Source organism: Oxyura jamaicensis, chromosome Z (genome assembly GCF_011077185.1).
Source record: "Oxyura jamaicensis isolate SHBP4307 breed ruddy duck chromosome Z, BPBGC_Ojam_1.0, whole genome shotgun sequence".
Classification (NCBI taxonomy): Eukaryota; Metazoa; Chordata; class Aves; order Anseriformes; family Anatidae; genus Oxyura; species Oxyura jamaicensis.
This window is the reverse complement of record NC_048926.1, coordinates 62,153,713-62,171,078: the sequence shown is the minus strand read 5'-3', so window position 1 is coordinate 62,171,078 and position 17,366 is coordinate 62,153,713. Positions and strand designations below refer to the sequence as shown.

Below are 17,366 nucleotides of genomic sequence, written 5' to 3'. Positions count from 1 at the left end.
TGCCAGTTCTGGCAACTGAACGCATTTTAGCTTTCTGTAGGGCACATCTGCACACACTAGCCCAGACCATACCACACCTTCTCCATCCCTGTGCTGAGCTGCCTGGCTGCAAGCACTTCTTTGCAGGAAGCCAGGCACCTGCATTAGGCGTGGTGCTGTGCTCAGCCGTAAGACTTGAGCAGAGTTGCATGAATTAACAGCATTCTGCTCATCTTGCGTATCAGGCTGTTCCTGAGAGATGTGCTCCGTGCTGTGCTTGCACACTGTGGGGTTTCTGGATGAGGGTTGATATGCAGAAGGCGAGGCACTCGGGCAGGTCAGAGACGTATCTGTGCACACCTGACTGCAATGTGTCCCCTAAGTATTTTTTTTTCCCCCAGTTATGGGATGGTAAAGACACTTGTAGAAATTCCTTAAATGTTTTGGAGGAAAAGGCTAACTGATGATACAGCCCAGCATCCTCTGCATTAATGCTGGCAGGCATAGGATCAGTCTCATGAGTCCTGATGGCATGGATGTAGACTAACTTTATTCTTATGCATATATAAAGTTCAACATACTCTTGTTGAACTCTTGTTGGCTCTTGTTGAGCCAACCATTTTTGTAAGGTCCACGTCAGGATGGTGCTACTGTGTCAGTGCTCCTCTGGGCTCCAGCTGGCTTGTATCTAGGTCAGAGTGCTGTGGGGTGGTAAATTTGCGACTGCTTTGACTTGAGAACGGAGCTACCCTGATGGAAGCAGGTCGCTAAAACTGAGACACTGCTGTGTTAGCTCTTTCCTGCACCCCAACTCCCCACCACCCCCCTTACTTGGCTGCTTCTCACCACTTAGTAAATGTTTTGAGAGAAGTGGACTAAAAAGGCGAAAGGACTTTAAACGCTTCCTTTAAAGAAAAAAAAAAAAAAAAAAAAAAAAAGTATATATGTTTCAGCAACAAAAATTTTGATAGATGGTGAGAACAGACTCACTAATTAGAAAACCTTCCCTCTGAAGATAAAACTTAGTGAGAATTTTTCATAAGTCTTAGGGAAAAAAAAGCTTTCAGACAATTAACATTTGTACTACTGATTAAGGTAATAGGTTTTATTCTGAATATGAGACACTCATATTTAAACCATTTATTATTTCATACGTAGATATGCTTTTAATGTGCATTGTATTAATGTCCATGTATGATCTGACATAGAAAGTCTTACGAACTGATCACCAGTAAAACAGTTTGCCTACCACCCATCTTTGACCTCTCATTATGACAGTGATTCAGACCCATTCTAGGAAACCATGGTTTTTGAACATCTCACAAGGAAAGGTATGGAGTTCCAGAAGGTGTTCAGGGATCCTATGCTGGTTGCTTCATTTTTAAATACAGAAGTTCTTTCTGCATCAGATCCATCTTTACGAAACATGGGAGGTAAAGAATGGCTGACTTGGACGGGTCTCTTCCAGGAAGATCTGCAGGCTTATAAAAGATAACGATTTGGAGAATTAAGAACTACAGAGGAATTTGCAAGTTATTTATGCTGTGAAAGTATTATTCTGATCCTGCAAAGACTTAAATGTAACTAAAAAAATATTATTCAAATCAATGTACTTAGTTTTAAGCACGGTGAATGGGCCTACTTGTGATCTTACATTCCAGCCTTTCCAACCAAGACATCTTTGCTAAGTGTCATTAAAAATGTAGCAGTTAGCAACATGACTCAAAAGTAACTGATAAATTGAATTAGTACATGGAACACAGTGAAAAGGACATGTTCAATCACAAGTGAAAGCTGAATTTTCCAATCAATGACAAGGGGTATGCATGAAGCTTTTCAACTGTAACACCGTGAATATGCTATATGCTCTGAGACGGATTCTTTGTCATTTGTAAGTGATCTTTCAAAGAAAAATCTATGAAAAATCTATATTCAACCATGCAAGCAGTTTGAGATATCAGTCATAGTGATACTTTTCCTTTAGGTTAGCTGATATGCTGAACATGGGGAAAGAGTTTGAGTTTCGGAAATAAAAAATCAGTAACGGAATTTGTGGTACAAGACTCTAATAAGGAAGCATGAAAGGGAATTTTGTATTAGGAGTCAGAAAATTAAACCCATAGTACTTTTTGCTCTCCTGAATGTAAGTCTGTATATGTCTTGTCTTGTCTTGGATTCAAAAGGAGTATTTTAAGTGCTTTGCAAAACCAGGTATTAGAAGAAAAGACTCATCAGTACAAAAAATGCAGATAAAATATTTGTAGTGAAGAAATTGAACTGGAATATTCCATGGTGTCATTTGCTGTTTGTTTTAAAAACCAAGACAGAAATCCAAAAGAATTTGGCAGACTGTTATGAACCCGACTGATGGGGATAGTCACATTACATCTATCAGCCTTCCCTGCATGAAGCCACAGCAAGAATTTAGTAGGTTTGTTTGGTTTGGTCTCCTGTTGTCCTAATGGGTAACACAAAACTGAGAGGTCAAAGATGACAGTAGGTCTGTCACATCAGAATAAACCAGCTCAATACTTGCAGACAGATCTTAAACTTAACTCTGAATGATTGGCAAGAATTTTCAATATGGAACTACAGTTCTTTTAAAATCCCATTGTACAACCCAGAGGAGAAAGAGGAAAAAAAAAAGAGTCTTAAAATATAAAAAAGATGTTGTAAGCAAGAAAAGAGCTAGTTCACACTGAGAAGACAAAGAAGGATGCATTTAAACTACAGCACACATATTTCACTTTCAATGACAGAAAAACATTCTTAAATTAAACACAGAAAATGGGAGAATGAGAAAGAAAAATATTCAAGGAAGAATTCTGCAACTTGACTACTAAATTCCAGTATTATTAATCACTACTTCTAATTCTACCAACAGGATGAAGAAGGTGGGCTCATGACCCTTCAAAATCTCACCCAGTTTAGGACTAGCAAAGTATTAGCACTATATAATATCCCCTTTTTTTTTTTTTTTTTTTTTTTTTTTTTTGTCCTTTGGTAACTGAGAGAGATGAACATCACAAAAACAGAAAAATCCCCAAAGCAGAACTGCAAATACTGCACATACAGCTTATTATTTCCAGTCACAAAATACCACAGTCTATAAGGAAGGCACTCTAAAGGTATGCAACTGTGCTGCTCATCCAGGGGGGAAATACTGCAAAGTCATCATCTTTCTCAAAGACATAAAAGTGCTGGAGAAACACGTGAGCTTTTTATAAACAAGCAATGCCACTGTATGTAACTTACATCTATCTATTATATTTTGTACCAAAAAAAAAAAAAAAAAGAAAAAAAGAAAAAAGGCAAACCATTTAATATAAATAGGCCCAAAGTGTCTGCTGTTTTTCAGATTCTGTACCTGGCTTGGGGAATTTCGGGAGCTTGCAGAGAACCGCTCCCCTGCCTTATCTAGCACCACGCTGCCCTGACTTTCTCCACTACTGTCCTCCCTGGCTATTGCTACTGACCAGAACTCACAAACTTGTGTAGATCAATCATCATTTCCTTCAACATGCACATTAGTTACATCTAGACAGATGTAGTATTCCTTGGAAACAGTTAGCCATACCTACTAGTTATACTTAACTATTGTGTCACTTTTCACTGTAAATTAAGAGGGGAGGGTGCAGGGCTAGTATATTTTATAAGTATCAAATACGATAAAATATTTTATAAAGTCTTATAACTTCCTGCTTATAAATAGAAATCAAGAATGCAAGTTGCATGTGCTGAGCATTTAAGCTTACCTAGGTTTGCTACTCTGGAATATAAACAAGGAGAAAAGTCAGCCAGAACTTTTTCACAAACATGTACACTACGCTTTGGTTTCTCAAGAAAGAAGACCTTATTATCTCTGCATGAAAGTAAAATAGTACAGATACCCCACTCACATAACTCCGGTCTACAGCAGGTTTACTACATTTTTTTTTTGGAAATATTTGTTAAAAGTTTCTTGCTAAACTTGATGGCATAGCAGAAACCACGGGGATTATCTAAACATAATGTATACAGGACGTTGTGCTGCCATCACACAAGCGTGTACACTCCAACTCTGTGTGTCAGTCATTCACTCCAGAAACATTAAATACAAAAAAAAGGAAGCAGAGAGAGTTAGGAGCAACCCAATATTTCCAAAACCTAAGTAGCATTAATGGGAGACTTCCAGCTTGAAAGTGATGCTTCTGTCTGGACATACTTACCTGGAGTAATTATGAGATTCCAAATAAATGAACAGGACCCTTCCTGTGCTTTTTGCACATCAGCAGCTTTACAAATAGTCAGTTTAAAAGATCTTTGCCATGGGCATGGCATAAATAACTTTATATACATATATATATATGTATATGTATTATCTGTGTGCGTGTGTACAAATGCGTGTTAAACAAAAGCCCTAAGAAGATCTTAAAAAACCCATAGCATACTTCTTAACTCATTTTCTGGGATAAACTATGTTTTTAAGTAATCCCTTCAGAAACTGAAGCTGTCAGTGACCTTTTAAAATGACTATACATTATTCAGCACATTGTTAGATGAACACTGATTTTTTTCCCCCTCCACTGCAAGCAAAGTTTAATGAATTGGTTTTCATACTGAGGGATAATGATTAAGCTTCAATTTTGTTTCTTAAATGTTTACAATTAGGCCTTTTGATTGTGAGCTTTTTAAAAAAACGGTTAAAGTCCAAGTAACCAAGCAACTATGTGCAGAAATTAACCTTTTTATTATATTATATATTGTAGTAGTAAAGTCTGTTTGAAGTGCATGAATAAAAAGTTAGTGAAATTACAGGAGGAACAATCTAATATAGCAATAATAGGTGCATTCACTGTGCATCTGAGAGGAGGATGGGGGAAAAAAAAAAGAGTTTTCACTCATTTTGGCCTAAAACATTGTGTTCAGGTTTCCAGGATTCTGACATCAGAACCCAGATAACACTGGTTAGAACCATAGGGCTTTACAATAAAAGCTAAAATATTGACCATATGATGGCAAAAAGTCTTTATTTTGTGGTTAACTTATTCTCTTCTAGCTACTCTCTGATGAAGTTGGTGGTGCTGTGGATGAGGATCTCCTTCTTCTTGACAAAGATCGTGATCGTTCAGCACTGTAGGCAACATGCTTATCATAATTTTGTATCTGAGCCTCGAGGAAATCCCTCTGTTGCTGGCTGATTGTCTGGCTAATCAGTCCAGGTAGAGCTTGAATACTACCAATTAAGGTTTCCAGTTTAGTTTCCAGAGTGACAATTCTCTTCTCAAAATCTTCACTTCTTTCATTTAAGTCAGAAATCATGTCATACATGATGTTTTGAGTCTGAAAGTAGAAGGACGTAAACAAAGGTTTAGATAGATCTTACAAATGCTGTAACGTGCACTAAAATCTACAAGGGTTTACAAACACTTTTGTACTCCACAACGAAAAAAATATATGAATAAATAAATTAAAAAAAAAGATATAGCCTTGCGAAATAATTTTACATGTAAATTCAGAATAAGCTTTTTACCAACTCTATGGAGCAGAAACATAACACATTTTGAGTAGCACTTTGAATGCCAAGATCTAAACGAATTAGGCAAAACAGCAGACCTTTTTTTAGTTCAGGTGCTTAGAAATGCACCATGCCCAGAAACAGTTAGTTGTGTAAACCCTGAGAAGACTCATGTGCCACAGCAGTGATGCATCCTTGACTATTCTGCATTTTCTCTGACTTTAAACACCTTTGTACTTTTAAGCAGAACACAGATTTTGCTCCTTTGCTTCCTCCTTAAACTGACCAGGTTTCCCTGAACTGCCTGTAACAAAAGTAGTTGGGTGGGCAGTTTTTGAACTGCAGTACAAACAAGTATTGTGCAGTACAAATATTGAATTGTACACTCCTCTGCTTCTGTGCTCCCCTGTCCATTTGCCCACTGCAAAACCATATTTGGTTACAGAAATATAGGGTGAATTTTAAATGCCATAGAGGTCAATAAAAATGTAATCTGAAATGTTACTTCACAGGGACTGTCACTTTTTTGCCACTTCCATTAGTTTTTCTTGCCATTGAGGCAAGAAAATGGTTAAAAATTACTTTCTCCCTCTTGTAGACTGAGACTTCAAAGTAGACTTAAACTAAAGTTAAAACTGGATGTAATTCAGTAGACAAACTGGCTGAAGTTTATAAACCATTCAAAGAGAATGAAAATTGAAAGGTTGCCTGAAGTATAAAGCATTTCACTATCAGGTGAGTGTTGACAACCCATTTCTCTGCCCCTTATTTCAAGATGCCAGCATATTACTTGAAGGCAAACTATTCTACATTAAATAGTATGTGAAAATTCCTTATTAACTGCTAGAAACCATAGAGTGAAATGCATTTTCAGCAAGTGAAGCTGTCAGGTGGTTCTCTAAAGCAAAAGGGAAAGGAACGCTGAAGAATTTAATCTTTGCCGTGATGATGTACTTTAAATTGAGGCGGGCTTTGAGATGCCTTAAAGGGGTGTACAAGAAACCCTTAGGTAAAACCAACGGATGCTCCTAATATAGCTTCCAATTATGATCCTTAAAAGTTATATATTGAGGTCTAATGTGAAACCTGGAATGCTCTCAGCTCAACCCTGATATTCTCTAGTAATTATATACATATTAAAAAAAAAGCCAGCAACAATAGACAAGCAGTTTGCAATTTAACTTATCTCGAAGGGCTGACGAAAGATTAATGAACCCATATCCGTATGATTTATGAGCAAAGGAGGCAGCTATTGTTCATTATAAAATTGTGGATCAAATGCAGACCTAAACCAACATATCCAATGTCTCTGCTTCATATGAAAATAGGAACAGAAAACCAGAACCTTTAATTTCAGCCTGCCTACTATGATTCCTCACAGCAAACACACTGTCAGTGGACAGGTAACCACTTTACTACACAGCATTACACTACTACAGCCTAGCCCCAGTTCAGGACTTACCATGATGACTGCAGTCACCTCATCAGGTGACTCTTCACCTCATCAGCAGTCAGGGTCACCCTCTTGATTGCGAAATCTTTCTCAAATATGAACTCCCCACCCCCCCAAAAATAAATGGTGCATTCAAAGTTTAGTCAAGGTCATAAATAAGATGTTTCATTTAATGAGTGTCAACCTAAAACAGATGCATATTTTCATTTTCTGTAAATAAAAACAAAAACAAAATAAAACACTTGTCAACAATACCTGCACGTAAAATGCATATTTTCACTTTCAAATTCTTCCATTTTGAAAGGAATAATGTTAAAACAAGAAATAATTGCCTACTAACCTTTGCCAGGTCCACCAATGTGTTGGCTTGATCATTCAGTTTCCTTTGTTCCATTTTAACACTTCTTAATCTAAAAAGTGGAATCTGAAGTCAGATTTGTGTGTGTGTGTAGTCATGCAAGGATTTCTAAAAAGCATGCATAAAATTTACAAGAACAAATAACTGCATGGACAATGCCTTGAGTACTTTGTGTAAATTCAGAATTGGTCATGTGCCTGCTACAATGAGAAGCATGCTTCTTCAACACCGCAAAAAAGGAAAGAGCAAGGAAATGTGATGTCCTTGAGAATACTATTTGCCATGGTTAAAGTTGAATTCAAAAAGGGAGATAACAATTTATCCAGACTACATGAAAGAAAGCCAAAACATTCCTCAAAGCCTCAGTATCGTGACAAGTAGACATAGGAAGAAACATAGAACAATTGTTTTTTGTCATTAATGCTGTAGCGATCAAGAATCTTCCCATGTCTACATGACTAGATACAGGTATTAGCCCTGTTCTGTCGGAAATGGATTGGGTTAGCAGGTGTTTGAACCTGATGGAGATACAGTGATAAGTGAGTTTCTCATTGTTTTAAACACAACTTCCATCTGACCAGCAGCTAAATACACAATGTACTTGCCAATACGCTTAATTTCCTTACACAATTTGTGAATCTGAATATGCTTACATTTTAAACATAGAGATACCTTTTCAATGCACTATTTAAACTAGAGAACTGAGAAACTATACAAGAAGTAAGGATGTATTTTTCTCTTTGATGCCTACCTATCTGCATTGTTATTAATTAGTTAGGCACAATGTTGGAACATGGTCTTTCTTATGGGCTCTCTGAATCAAAGTAAATGTTTACTGAAGTAATGGTTTGTAGATCTGATTTTCAAAATAGGCAATTTATTACTTAAGTATGAGTGCTTTGTTAAACATTTCCCAATAGAGGATTACTTGAACTTTCAACGACTTTTCTGCTGGATGTTTCAAGCAAGAAACAGCCTTTTTCAAAACCAGCACATCAATTTATAAGAGACTTGATAAGACTACTAGTATGTTACGGGCCAGCCAAGCGAACTATTTGGTTAGCTGTCAAATCAAAATAAGTTTGGCAGCATTTTGTGGCACGTGGGTTGCCAGTGTGTACTCTGCCTATTTCTCGATTAACATGTTACTTAGAAAATGCTGTGTATCTTATGAAACTAACATGATTTCACAAAGGCATATAAACCTGTTCTTGTATAAACACAAACTAAATTCTAGCAGTGGCACAAAAGAGCCCCATGTCATGCCAGACTCTGTGGTACAGCCACAGCAGTTTAAAAGGACTTACTCTTCACTTCTGTAAGCCTCAAAGTGCTCCAAACAATAATGTGGAAAATCATTTTGATTTCTCCGTACTTTGAATGTAGGGGATGAAATTCTGATCCCATTTAAGTTAACGACAAAACTGCTAATGCCTTCAGTGTGATCAGGATTATTTCCCTAAACTCTTGGGAGCAAACAACTCTCTTCATTTCCAGCAGCTCGATGCTTCCAAGATAGCTACAAAGTATTTTAATCTGGAGGCAGAATTGAGGGGGGAAGGAATCCTACACAGTGATGCTTATTTTTTCCAAAGGAATCTGGGGAAAAGGGCTACAAATGACCTCTTAAATGCTAAGAAACAGATGAAGCAATCTAAATATATATATATATATATAAATGGAAGTTTTCTTCAAGATACACCAGAATTGGGAAGCTTGTGTTCAAATCTTTGGTTACCAAGCATTTCCTTTAATATCCAGGCTAACCTCCATGAGAAAGTTATGAAAATTGAAATATCTTTCTTAGCACATGGAAATAACTCCGATAAGGTAGAAACCAACTGTTTGCATAAAACTGACATTCCAGCATCTTGTTACTGGAATGTGATATGCTCTTCTTCCCCTGGAGGCCTCCTTTAGAGCACAACATAAATACAGATTGTAGGAATGTTGCTTTCAGAGTCTGTGAGCGGGAGCTATGCTAAAGCAAAAATATGGAAGCACTTCCAAAGTATGGAGCTGCATCGTCATAGTCTCAGATAACAATAATTACTCAGGTAAACTTGTAACGACTTGACTGGAGAACGACAATCCTGGTGTTTTGGAAAACATCTCTCAGAGAATTTGCAGAGCATGTTTTTTCCGCTTTTCTTCAGATTCCTTGACGCACCTGTTTGCCAGTGAGTATGTCTACTTCAAAATTTTGAGAAAATCATTGACGATGTAGCAAAACAGGTACCAACTGACACCAGTGTGATAAACATGTTACAGACTGTAAAATGTATACCCAGGTAATGGCAAGTCTTTAGCTGCAGCAGCCAGATTTAAAGAACAGTGATGGACTTTTGTTCTTAAGTTCACGAAGAGAAAATATGAAACACCTTGATTTTATAAACTTCACTTATCACAGCAAAAGATCATGATTCTGGATCGCGTTTCCATGGTAGCAATCAGACCACTGAAGTTCACAAATAAAGACTCTATTTTTTGCATGCAGACAGTGGTAAACTCTGCAAATTTAGAAAGGAACGGCTCATACAACTTACTTCCGAGCTCTATTTTCATTTTGTTGAAATAAAAAGACAAAACAAAAGAAAACAAACTGTAAAATATACTAAAACAACCAAATGAGCACAGTGGGCTCGATTCAGCAGGTGGGAAGTCCTAGTTGCCTCTTTTTCCAACCAGTAACTGCCTCAGGTGGAATCTAATCCACCTGCTGTCATGATGAAGTACTTTCAGTACCTTCAAACCTTCCCATTAACTATCATCTGTACATTTTCTTATTCATAGGATTCATAAAGTCTTTTTAATAATATTGTTTAGAGTGGTGATTTCACCTTCACCTTATTTAGTATGCATGAGAAGCAAAAAAGATCCAGACCAGTGGAAGGCAGCACAGTCATGGATAATCATGTTTTAGGGCTGTGAATGTGAGTTTGAGAGTGTTAACATGATCTGCTCTCGTTTGTTGCATAAAACTGAAGCTTCACTTCTTTTATTCCTGTCTCCAGCCAAATGATTGAAAAGGTGAAGGAGGAGGACTAAAAAAAATTCCTAAGAATCCAGAAAAATGGAAGAGAGCCACATACCACCATGAGTCCCTTGGTCCCTTGAGAAAAGTTTGGATGCAAAGTGAGAGAAAATAAATCACACCCAGCTACTCTGCTGCAGCTGAGAGAAAGCAAACTGCTAGAGCAATGTTTCCATCCGTGGGACACTCTTCGGCATACTGAGAACTGAATTTTTGTTCTTACATACAAGGTTTAGGAATGGGATGCAAAGTGCTAAAGAACATTAGGAAATATTAACATAGCTGTTCAAAGTTTTGCTGGCACAGCTAGGAAAACTTACTGCCACCTTCTCCACCCCACCTGAGTAATGAATTTTTAAGGCAGGTGCAGAACAATAGCTTACACCCTGTGAAATTCTTCTGAGCTTGAATGATATATGAAGCTGCAGATCGAGCCTGCTGTGCTTTTTAGATTCATCTTTCAATACATGTGCACGCACACAAGACACACACACAAACAATAAATAGGAAAGGTAAAATGTTAAGGAATAAGCTTTTCAATAAGGCATTCAAGTCTGGCAAAGGATGCACAGGACACACCATTCTCTACCCCAGGACCCTTGCCCACCCCTCCCTGCTTCCCAGTCCTTTAAGCTAGGCAGGATGACTATACTGCTCAAAGGTACTTTTTATCCATGGGAAAAATGCCTCAACTTTTGCAGTCCTTTCATTGCCTCAGGTTTGTCTGTAACAGCATAGTAATATTTAACATGGCATGTCTGCTAAGTACGATATGGTTATCAAGGTTTATAGAATACTTCATACCTTCAAAGCTTAGCTACCTATTCTTTTAAAACACTATTATAAAACAGAGAAGCAATGACTGTTAGCCTAAATTTACTAATAGGAAATAAGACAACCTGGCTTTTCCTTTCTCTTCATCATGCAAGATGAGACATAGGAGTCCTTTTAATGAACGTAGGTGGGGTCAGATGGACGCTTCCTTCGCTTCTCCTCACAGGCTGGATCACACACAGACTCACACAGATGTTATCAAAATATCAGTATAAAATGAACCTTGATTAATTCATCTACATTTCCTCAAGTATATCAGGAAAACCCTTTTCATAGGCCTCACAAATGGCTGCCTGAGGCTGGACGGGGACATCAAACAGAACAAATAGTGGCATGGGTCCTAACCATCCCTTATATTGAGTCTGTGGTTCTTGAGGACAAAAGTCTCTCTTTTTCTTCTGTATAGTCCAAGGAAAAGGAACTTAATCACCATGAAATTCTGCAGGGTTTTATGTGCTTTATGACAAATATGTATTAGGAATTTCAGATGAATACTTATAGTCTGGCATTACCATAATTCAATTTAGTCCTACTAAACTGTTCACATTTCTCAGGTTTGTCTTCAACTGTTTTGGAGTTCAGCAGAGGAGTTCAACTCATCTGAATTATGGCAGAGGTGTTCAAGGGTCATAAAATGTCTGTCGGTGCAAGTTCTCATTTTCTCTATGTCAGAGGTAGTAGTTGATAGACCAACACTTGCTTTTATCCACTGAGGAAATGGCAAATAATTGCTGTTGAGCTGTAAAAATGAAGCTTGATGCATACTCTTTTAATTAAATGCTACATACACACTTATAGCCTCTCTTTATCACATCATTCTGATCTGAAATTATCAAAACAACTACTGCAAATTATTATTATTTTTTCTTTTGCTCTTCTTCTATTGCAGCTTGGTTGTATCTTACCACCTGTAAGCAAATACATAACAACAAAGGACATTCTCTGTGGCAAAAGACAAAAAAAAAAAAAAAAAAAAAGTCATATCTATTTCAAAAAGCATGGGAAACTCCTATAAAACCTATAAAGAATGCTGATTTAAACTGTGTTGGGCATACAGTCACCATACCTTCTTTTGAAAACTGATACCATAGTAAAACCTTATTTTTGTCTTACTCAAAAAAAAATCAAACTCAAGCACAATATTCTGTTAAAAGCGAGAAGGGGAGAGTGAGAGAGAGAAACTAACAGGAAGAGGGAAAATAAGTGAAAAAAAGAGAGAACGTCTGGAGAGGAAGAACAAAGCAAAACAGTACTTACTGATGAATAGCTTGCAAGAATTTGCGTTGATGTTTCCTTACTTTTGCATGGTCTATCTTTTTAACCAGCTTTGTGTTTTTATAAATTAACCATGTTTCCCTGAGTACATTGGCCGCTGCATTTTTCACCTGTTTAATAAAACAAAAACACCAGGCTGACCAAAACAGCATTATGTCATGTTTTATCATTTCTAGCATAAACTCTTTCTAAAACACTTAAGACCCTGCCAAACTGTGGGAAATGACTACGTCAGGAAGCTGTAGCAGTAACGGCAGAAAAGGGAAGCTGGACTAAGGGAACTAAGTACTGAGCAATTTCTGTGTTGTTACTTACAAATATGATACCAGCTACCTTTGCATCTGAGAACCACTTGTCCTTCTTTAAAAAGAGTTAGCATCATCCAGTGTTTATGGCAATATAAATTACAGTGAGGAAATATTAATGAATTATTTGCATGGTAATTAACTACACTATTTTATAAGACCATAAATTTTCTCTCCTTCTTGTTGTATCATTATTAGCTCTTATTTCTCTTTGCAGTTTACCACCATTTTAACATTCCAGAGTTGTTTGGCGCTAGCTGGAATTTTTGTTGTTTGTTTACACTTTACCTTCTTGTTTCTTTCTGAACAGTCTCAGAGGAGGTGAAAAAAAATCTTGCCAATTAATGTGGCTTGTGTTTTCTTTCCTAAGTGCTTTGATATTTTTTATATGAGATTTCCATACAATGTTAAAGGTAGGAGTACCTACAGTTTCTTCCTAGGCCCTCCAATATTTTCAGGAATGATTGAAAAAAACTGACAAAGAATTTCACTGCAGTGTTTATTAATAGAATTGCTAGGCTACTTGCAAAGGCAACTTGTTCTGGATATTGACCTTTATTTTCTCTCTCTCCAACTGTATATCATGCCCGTCACTGCAGCACCAGAGCTAAGTCCCTGTATAGGTAGTGGTATTGTAGGAACACAATGCAGTAGCTCCACTCAGCAGGAGGTTCCCACCTTGTACCTGTAATGCGTTGGACAATCCGTGGTCCTGACTTCAGTGGAAGCCAAATTGCATTTTAGAGACTTCCTCACAATCTTTATCTAGCCCTTGCATTTTACCATAAGATATGTTTATCTTCAGATCCTGGGAAAACCTCTCCAGTGTCTGTGTAATGCAGTTGTAATCTGATGTGCATCTCAGATTTGCTTGCTTGGTTTGCTTTTCATTTGCTTTGAGTTGCATGAGTTTGAAGCACCACTCAGATACACTACGAAATTGATAATTAGATATATATGAAGAATAGCTGGATAGAATGAACTTTAAAAAAGGCACAAGTTAACTTTAAAAGGCACGAATGAACACCTGGCTCAAAATCTGGCCAATTTTGACAAAATCTCCTTCCCTGCTAAAAGACATTTTTAGTTCTGTCAGATTAGAGTTGAAAAATATTCTTGTCTGATCTTTCAACAGCAACTTCATACCTCATCGTGGGCAAGAATCAAAGCAGACTGCTGTATTTGAAACCTGCCATTCTGTTACCAAAAGTTAGAGAGACTGTTTTAGTTTGCTACTACTTTATATTCCTCACATTTTAGTTCCCTGTGCTAGGACTCATCTAGCCAAATTCCTAAATTTACAGCAGATTCTTTCTCTAATTAAATGAGCTGATACAGGCAAGATTCACTTCAGTTTTGGTGTCACTACTGTAGATTTCCAAACTTGCTAGGAAAGGGCAAATTGTTGCCTGTGGTCTAGTATCAGCAGGACCCTAATTCACTGTAATAGCTGTGTAAGGCACCCTGCTCAGATGGACACCTCAAGTGCAGTTACAAGAACCTACCCTTTTCACCTGTGTAAGAACAGCCTTCCCACACACATCCTTAGTTTTTCCCCCCTGTGACTGCTTAGGGGAGGTACAGGCTTTTAGAGGTGACCAGCACAGACGTGTGGCAGCCAGCACCACCAGACCTGTGTGCTGATGTGCCCTAGAAGCACACCTCGTGGAGGCATGGTGTGGCTGTCCCCAGCTGGGGCTGCATTGCTGCAAGAAGCTCTGCTGATGCAGCCAACCTCCTCCACACCGAGAGCAGAAACACTGCTGCCAGTTTGGGAAAAAAATAAAAAGTTCAATAAAAAATCAAAACAGCACTTTTAAATGAATTCTAATGATTTCTGTTTTATTTATTTTTTTTTAATAATCCATTTAAACATATTTCTATTTTCTACAAAACATCTGCCTTTGTGCTTCAGTACTGTATGCAGCTAAATGAACCCTTTGCTCGGCATCCAAGCAATTGCAAACTATGAACACGTCTTTTTCTTCATAGCTTGAAGTCCTTTTATGTCAGTCATTTCACCTATTGCAGCTACAAGTTCTTCTCATATGCTGCATGAAAGTTTTTTACTTTAACGTATTATTTTCTAATTTTACAGCATTTAAGTGCTGGTTATACCAATTATCTTTCATCTGCAAGAACTTTCCACAGGAAATATTGAAATCCTCAAAAATCCTCTAGGAATTTGCAGTTACCCTCAATTCAAAGAAAAGCTCAGGGCATTCCATTTCCTCTTTTCAAAATCACACCCGTGAAAAAGCCCAGTAGAGGAACGGAGCAGGAGACCATTTAAAACAAATGCAGAAATAAATTAACATACCTTTCCTTTTCAGCTGTGAATATAAAATGTGACTTACTCTTTTAGTTAGCTGGGTGTCCATCATGAAATTATGCACATGTTTTTCAGCTTTGGTAAGTTCTAACTTCCTTGCCACCACAGCTACCACCAGTGCAGTGCACCCAGCACCCTGAAAACAATAAAACAAACCCCCAAGATGTTACTACTGCATTTTGCAGAGTTTTTTTTTTTTCTTGTGGAAGTTTCTCCTCTGCTGTAGAAATATGGTAGGCATCAGGTGATTCATCCCTGGTAAATATAGTGAACATGCTACAGCTATTTCAATTCAAAATAATAGGAAAAGTCAGCAATTACAGGCTGGTATACTGTCAAGGCATCAAAATAATTAGTGAGCAGCATCATTTAGAAGTTCTGCTTTTTTTCCTGCAGGGGTTGAAAATGTGAACACATCCCATTTCTAGTGCAAAACAAAGGGGTGTGTGTGAACAAAACAACTTTTAGAACCCAGCATGTTAGTAAATAAACACAAAATACCCTGTTCTTAGTAACTGTCTCAAGGTTACAGCAATTGCTAAAGAAGAAGATTAGATTAGTATTTAGGACACTAACAAGTTTCTTAGGTTTTTCTTTAGGGCCTGAAAATAAAACTATCATAAGTTTAGTGTTTAGTCATTTTAGTACACTTCCCTGTTGTTTTTTGAGCTTTCATTGATTTTTTTCCTACAGTATTTCTGCTTCTTTTGTTAACATAAAAAATAGCACACAAGCATTATTTCAGCAAAATCTGGACGGAGAAAATACCAAGTTACTAATTTGTGCTGTGTACATGTATGCATACACTGTGTATGCACAGACATGCATGTTCGTAACAGGACAAAGTCGCTAGGTGTCAGTTTCTTTGAAATAGCAGTATCTTTATCAGCATCACAGTATTTTATTTTTATGTGGAGGTGAGGAAGAGAGAAGAAGAAGTTGGCTAAAATGAGTCAGGTAAGGAGAAACAATATGCATTACACATATCTCAAGGTATCATTTACTCTCTGATGCTATTACTAGCATTACTACTGCTGTTTTCATCTTTTGTCTTCTCTTTAATTAAACAAACAAACAAAAAACGTTCTTAAAAGAATAAAAAACACATTAAATATACAAGGCTGTGTTCACCACATCTAGTTGTTATTGCACCTGTGTCAGTTGCTCTCCAGTGTAAAGCAGTCTCTTGTTGCACGTTGAATCTTACTACACTTTCAGTGTTCTTCCACTCTTTCTGTATTTCTCCCATTAATTTACTCTCTCTCCATTCCTCCCCACTCCCCCCATGCCTGCCTTATTATCTCCAGAAGATGCAGACCAAATTCCTGAATCTAACTTCCAAAATACAAATTCCACTACTTAATACACAGAGAATGGAAAATAAATTAACTCCCTGGGACTCCTTATTCACATAGTGTCCTCAAAAAAATTAATCTGCCCTCTCTACTTTCCTACTGAGGCACCCAATTAATTTTGTGAGAGTGTCCAAATAATTAATCTCCACTGGTAGATTGTTCCAAGATATTCATCTGCTTCCTCACAAGGATCTGATCCTCTGCAATTAGTTCTTACCTAGCCAAGTTTCCATCCCCAACAGCCCTCAACATTCCCTTGAACACATCCCTTGTAATTTTGCTGCATTTCCCCCTCCAGCTTCTCTCCTATCCTCCGTGCTAACCTTCCAGGCTTTGCTGTGCCCTCTCCCCCTGTTCTCCTGCCCTATGCTGAGTGAAGTTCACAAACATTTATTTGAAGTCCCACTCTTTCTTCATGAGATAAGGGCAAAATGGGGCTGTAACTAATCCTTTGCTTTCCCATATCCCACATATCAGAGACAAAAAGGATGAAGACAGCCAACACAGCCTAAGATTGAGAGTTTCAGAAATGCTGAGAAGAGAAATGGGTAGGAGCTACTCATTTGTATGCCCTACCTCCTCAGAAAATAGACAGCTCTTCTTCAGTCTCCTTACTGTGAAGGAGTGTAGGAAGGAAGTAGTAAAATGCAGAAGACTTCCATGTGGGCAAAAAAATAAAAATATGATCCCATAAAATAGGAAAAAAAAAAAAAAAGAAGGAAAGAGGAAAAAATGAAGTCTTTTGGTCCACTATGTCAGATAACTGGGGCCAAGTGTTGCTCCAGTGACATACTTTGAATTCTGCCTGCTTACAGCAAGAATGTTAAAATGGGATGAGGCTGTTTATACAAAGTGGCCTGCTCACCACTGGCAAAGTGGCACAAAACAGCTGTTTATGCTAAATAATCAGGAAAGAAAAATACTAGACACCTGCCCCCCCCCCC

At 37.6% G+C, this 17,366-nt stretch overlaps 1 protein-coding gene across 3 annotated transcripts in view; it reads right to left on the bottom strand.

Moving 5' to 3' along the window:
• Positions 1-1,063: 1,063 nt before the first annotated feature.
• Positions 1,064-17,366, bottom strand: part of KCNN2 (potassium calcium-activated channel subfamily N member 2) — a 79,888-nt gene continuing 63,585 nt past the window's right edge. Inside the window, exons 5-9 of one of the 3 annotated variants that reach the window (XM_035309400.1) lie at positions 15,093-15,203; positions 12,413-12,540; positions 9,834-9,842; positions 7,270-7,339; positions 1,064-5,301 (exon numbers count right to left, since the gene is read on the bottom strand). In XM_035309400.1, coding sequence (XP_035165291.1) covers positions 5,014-5,301; positions 7,270-7,339; positions 9,834-9,842; positions 12,413-12,540; positions 15,093-15,203 — 606 coding nt within the window. In that variant the 3' untranslated portion in view covers positions 1,064-5,013. The remainder of the gene's footprint in view (positions 5,302-7,269; positions 7,340-9,833; positions 9,843-12,412; positions 12,541-15,092; positions 15,204-17,366) is intronic. The other 2 variants (XM_035309399.1, XM_035309401.1) reach the window with 2 other exon arrangements.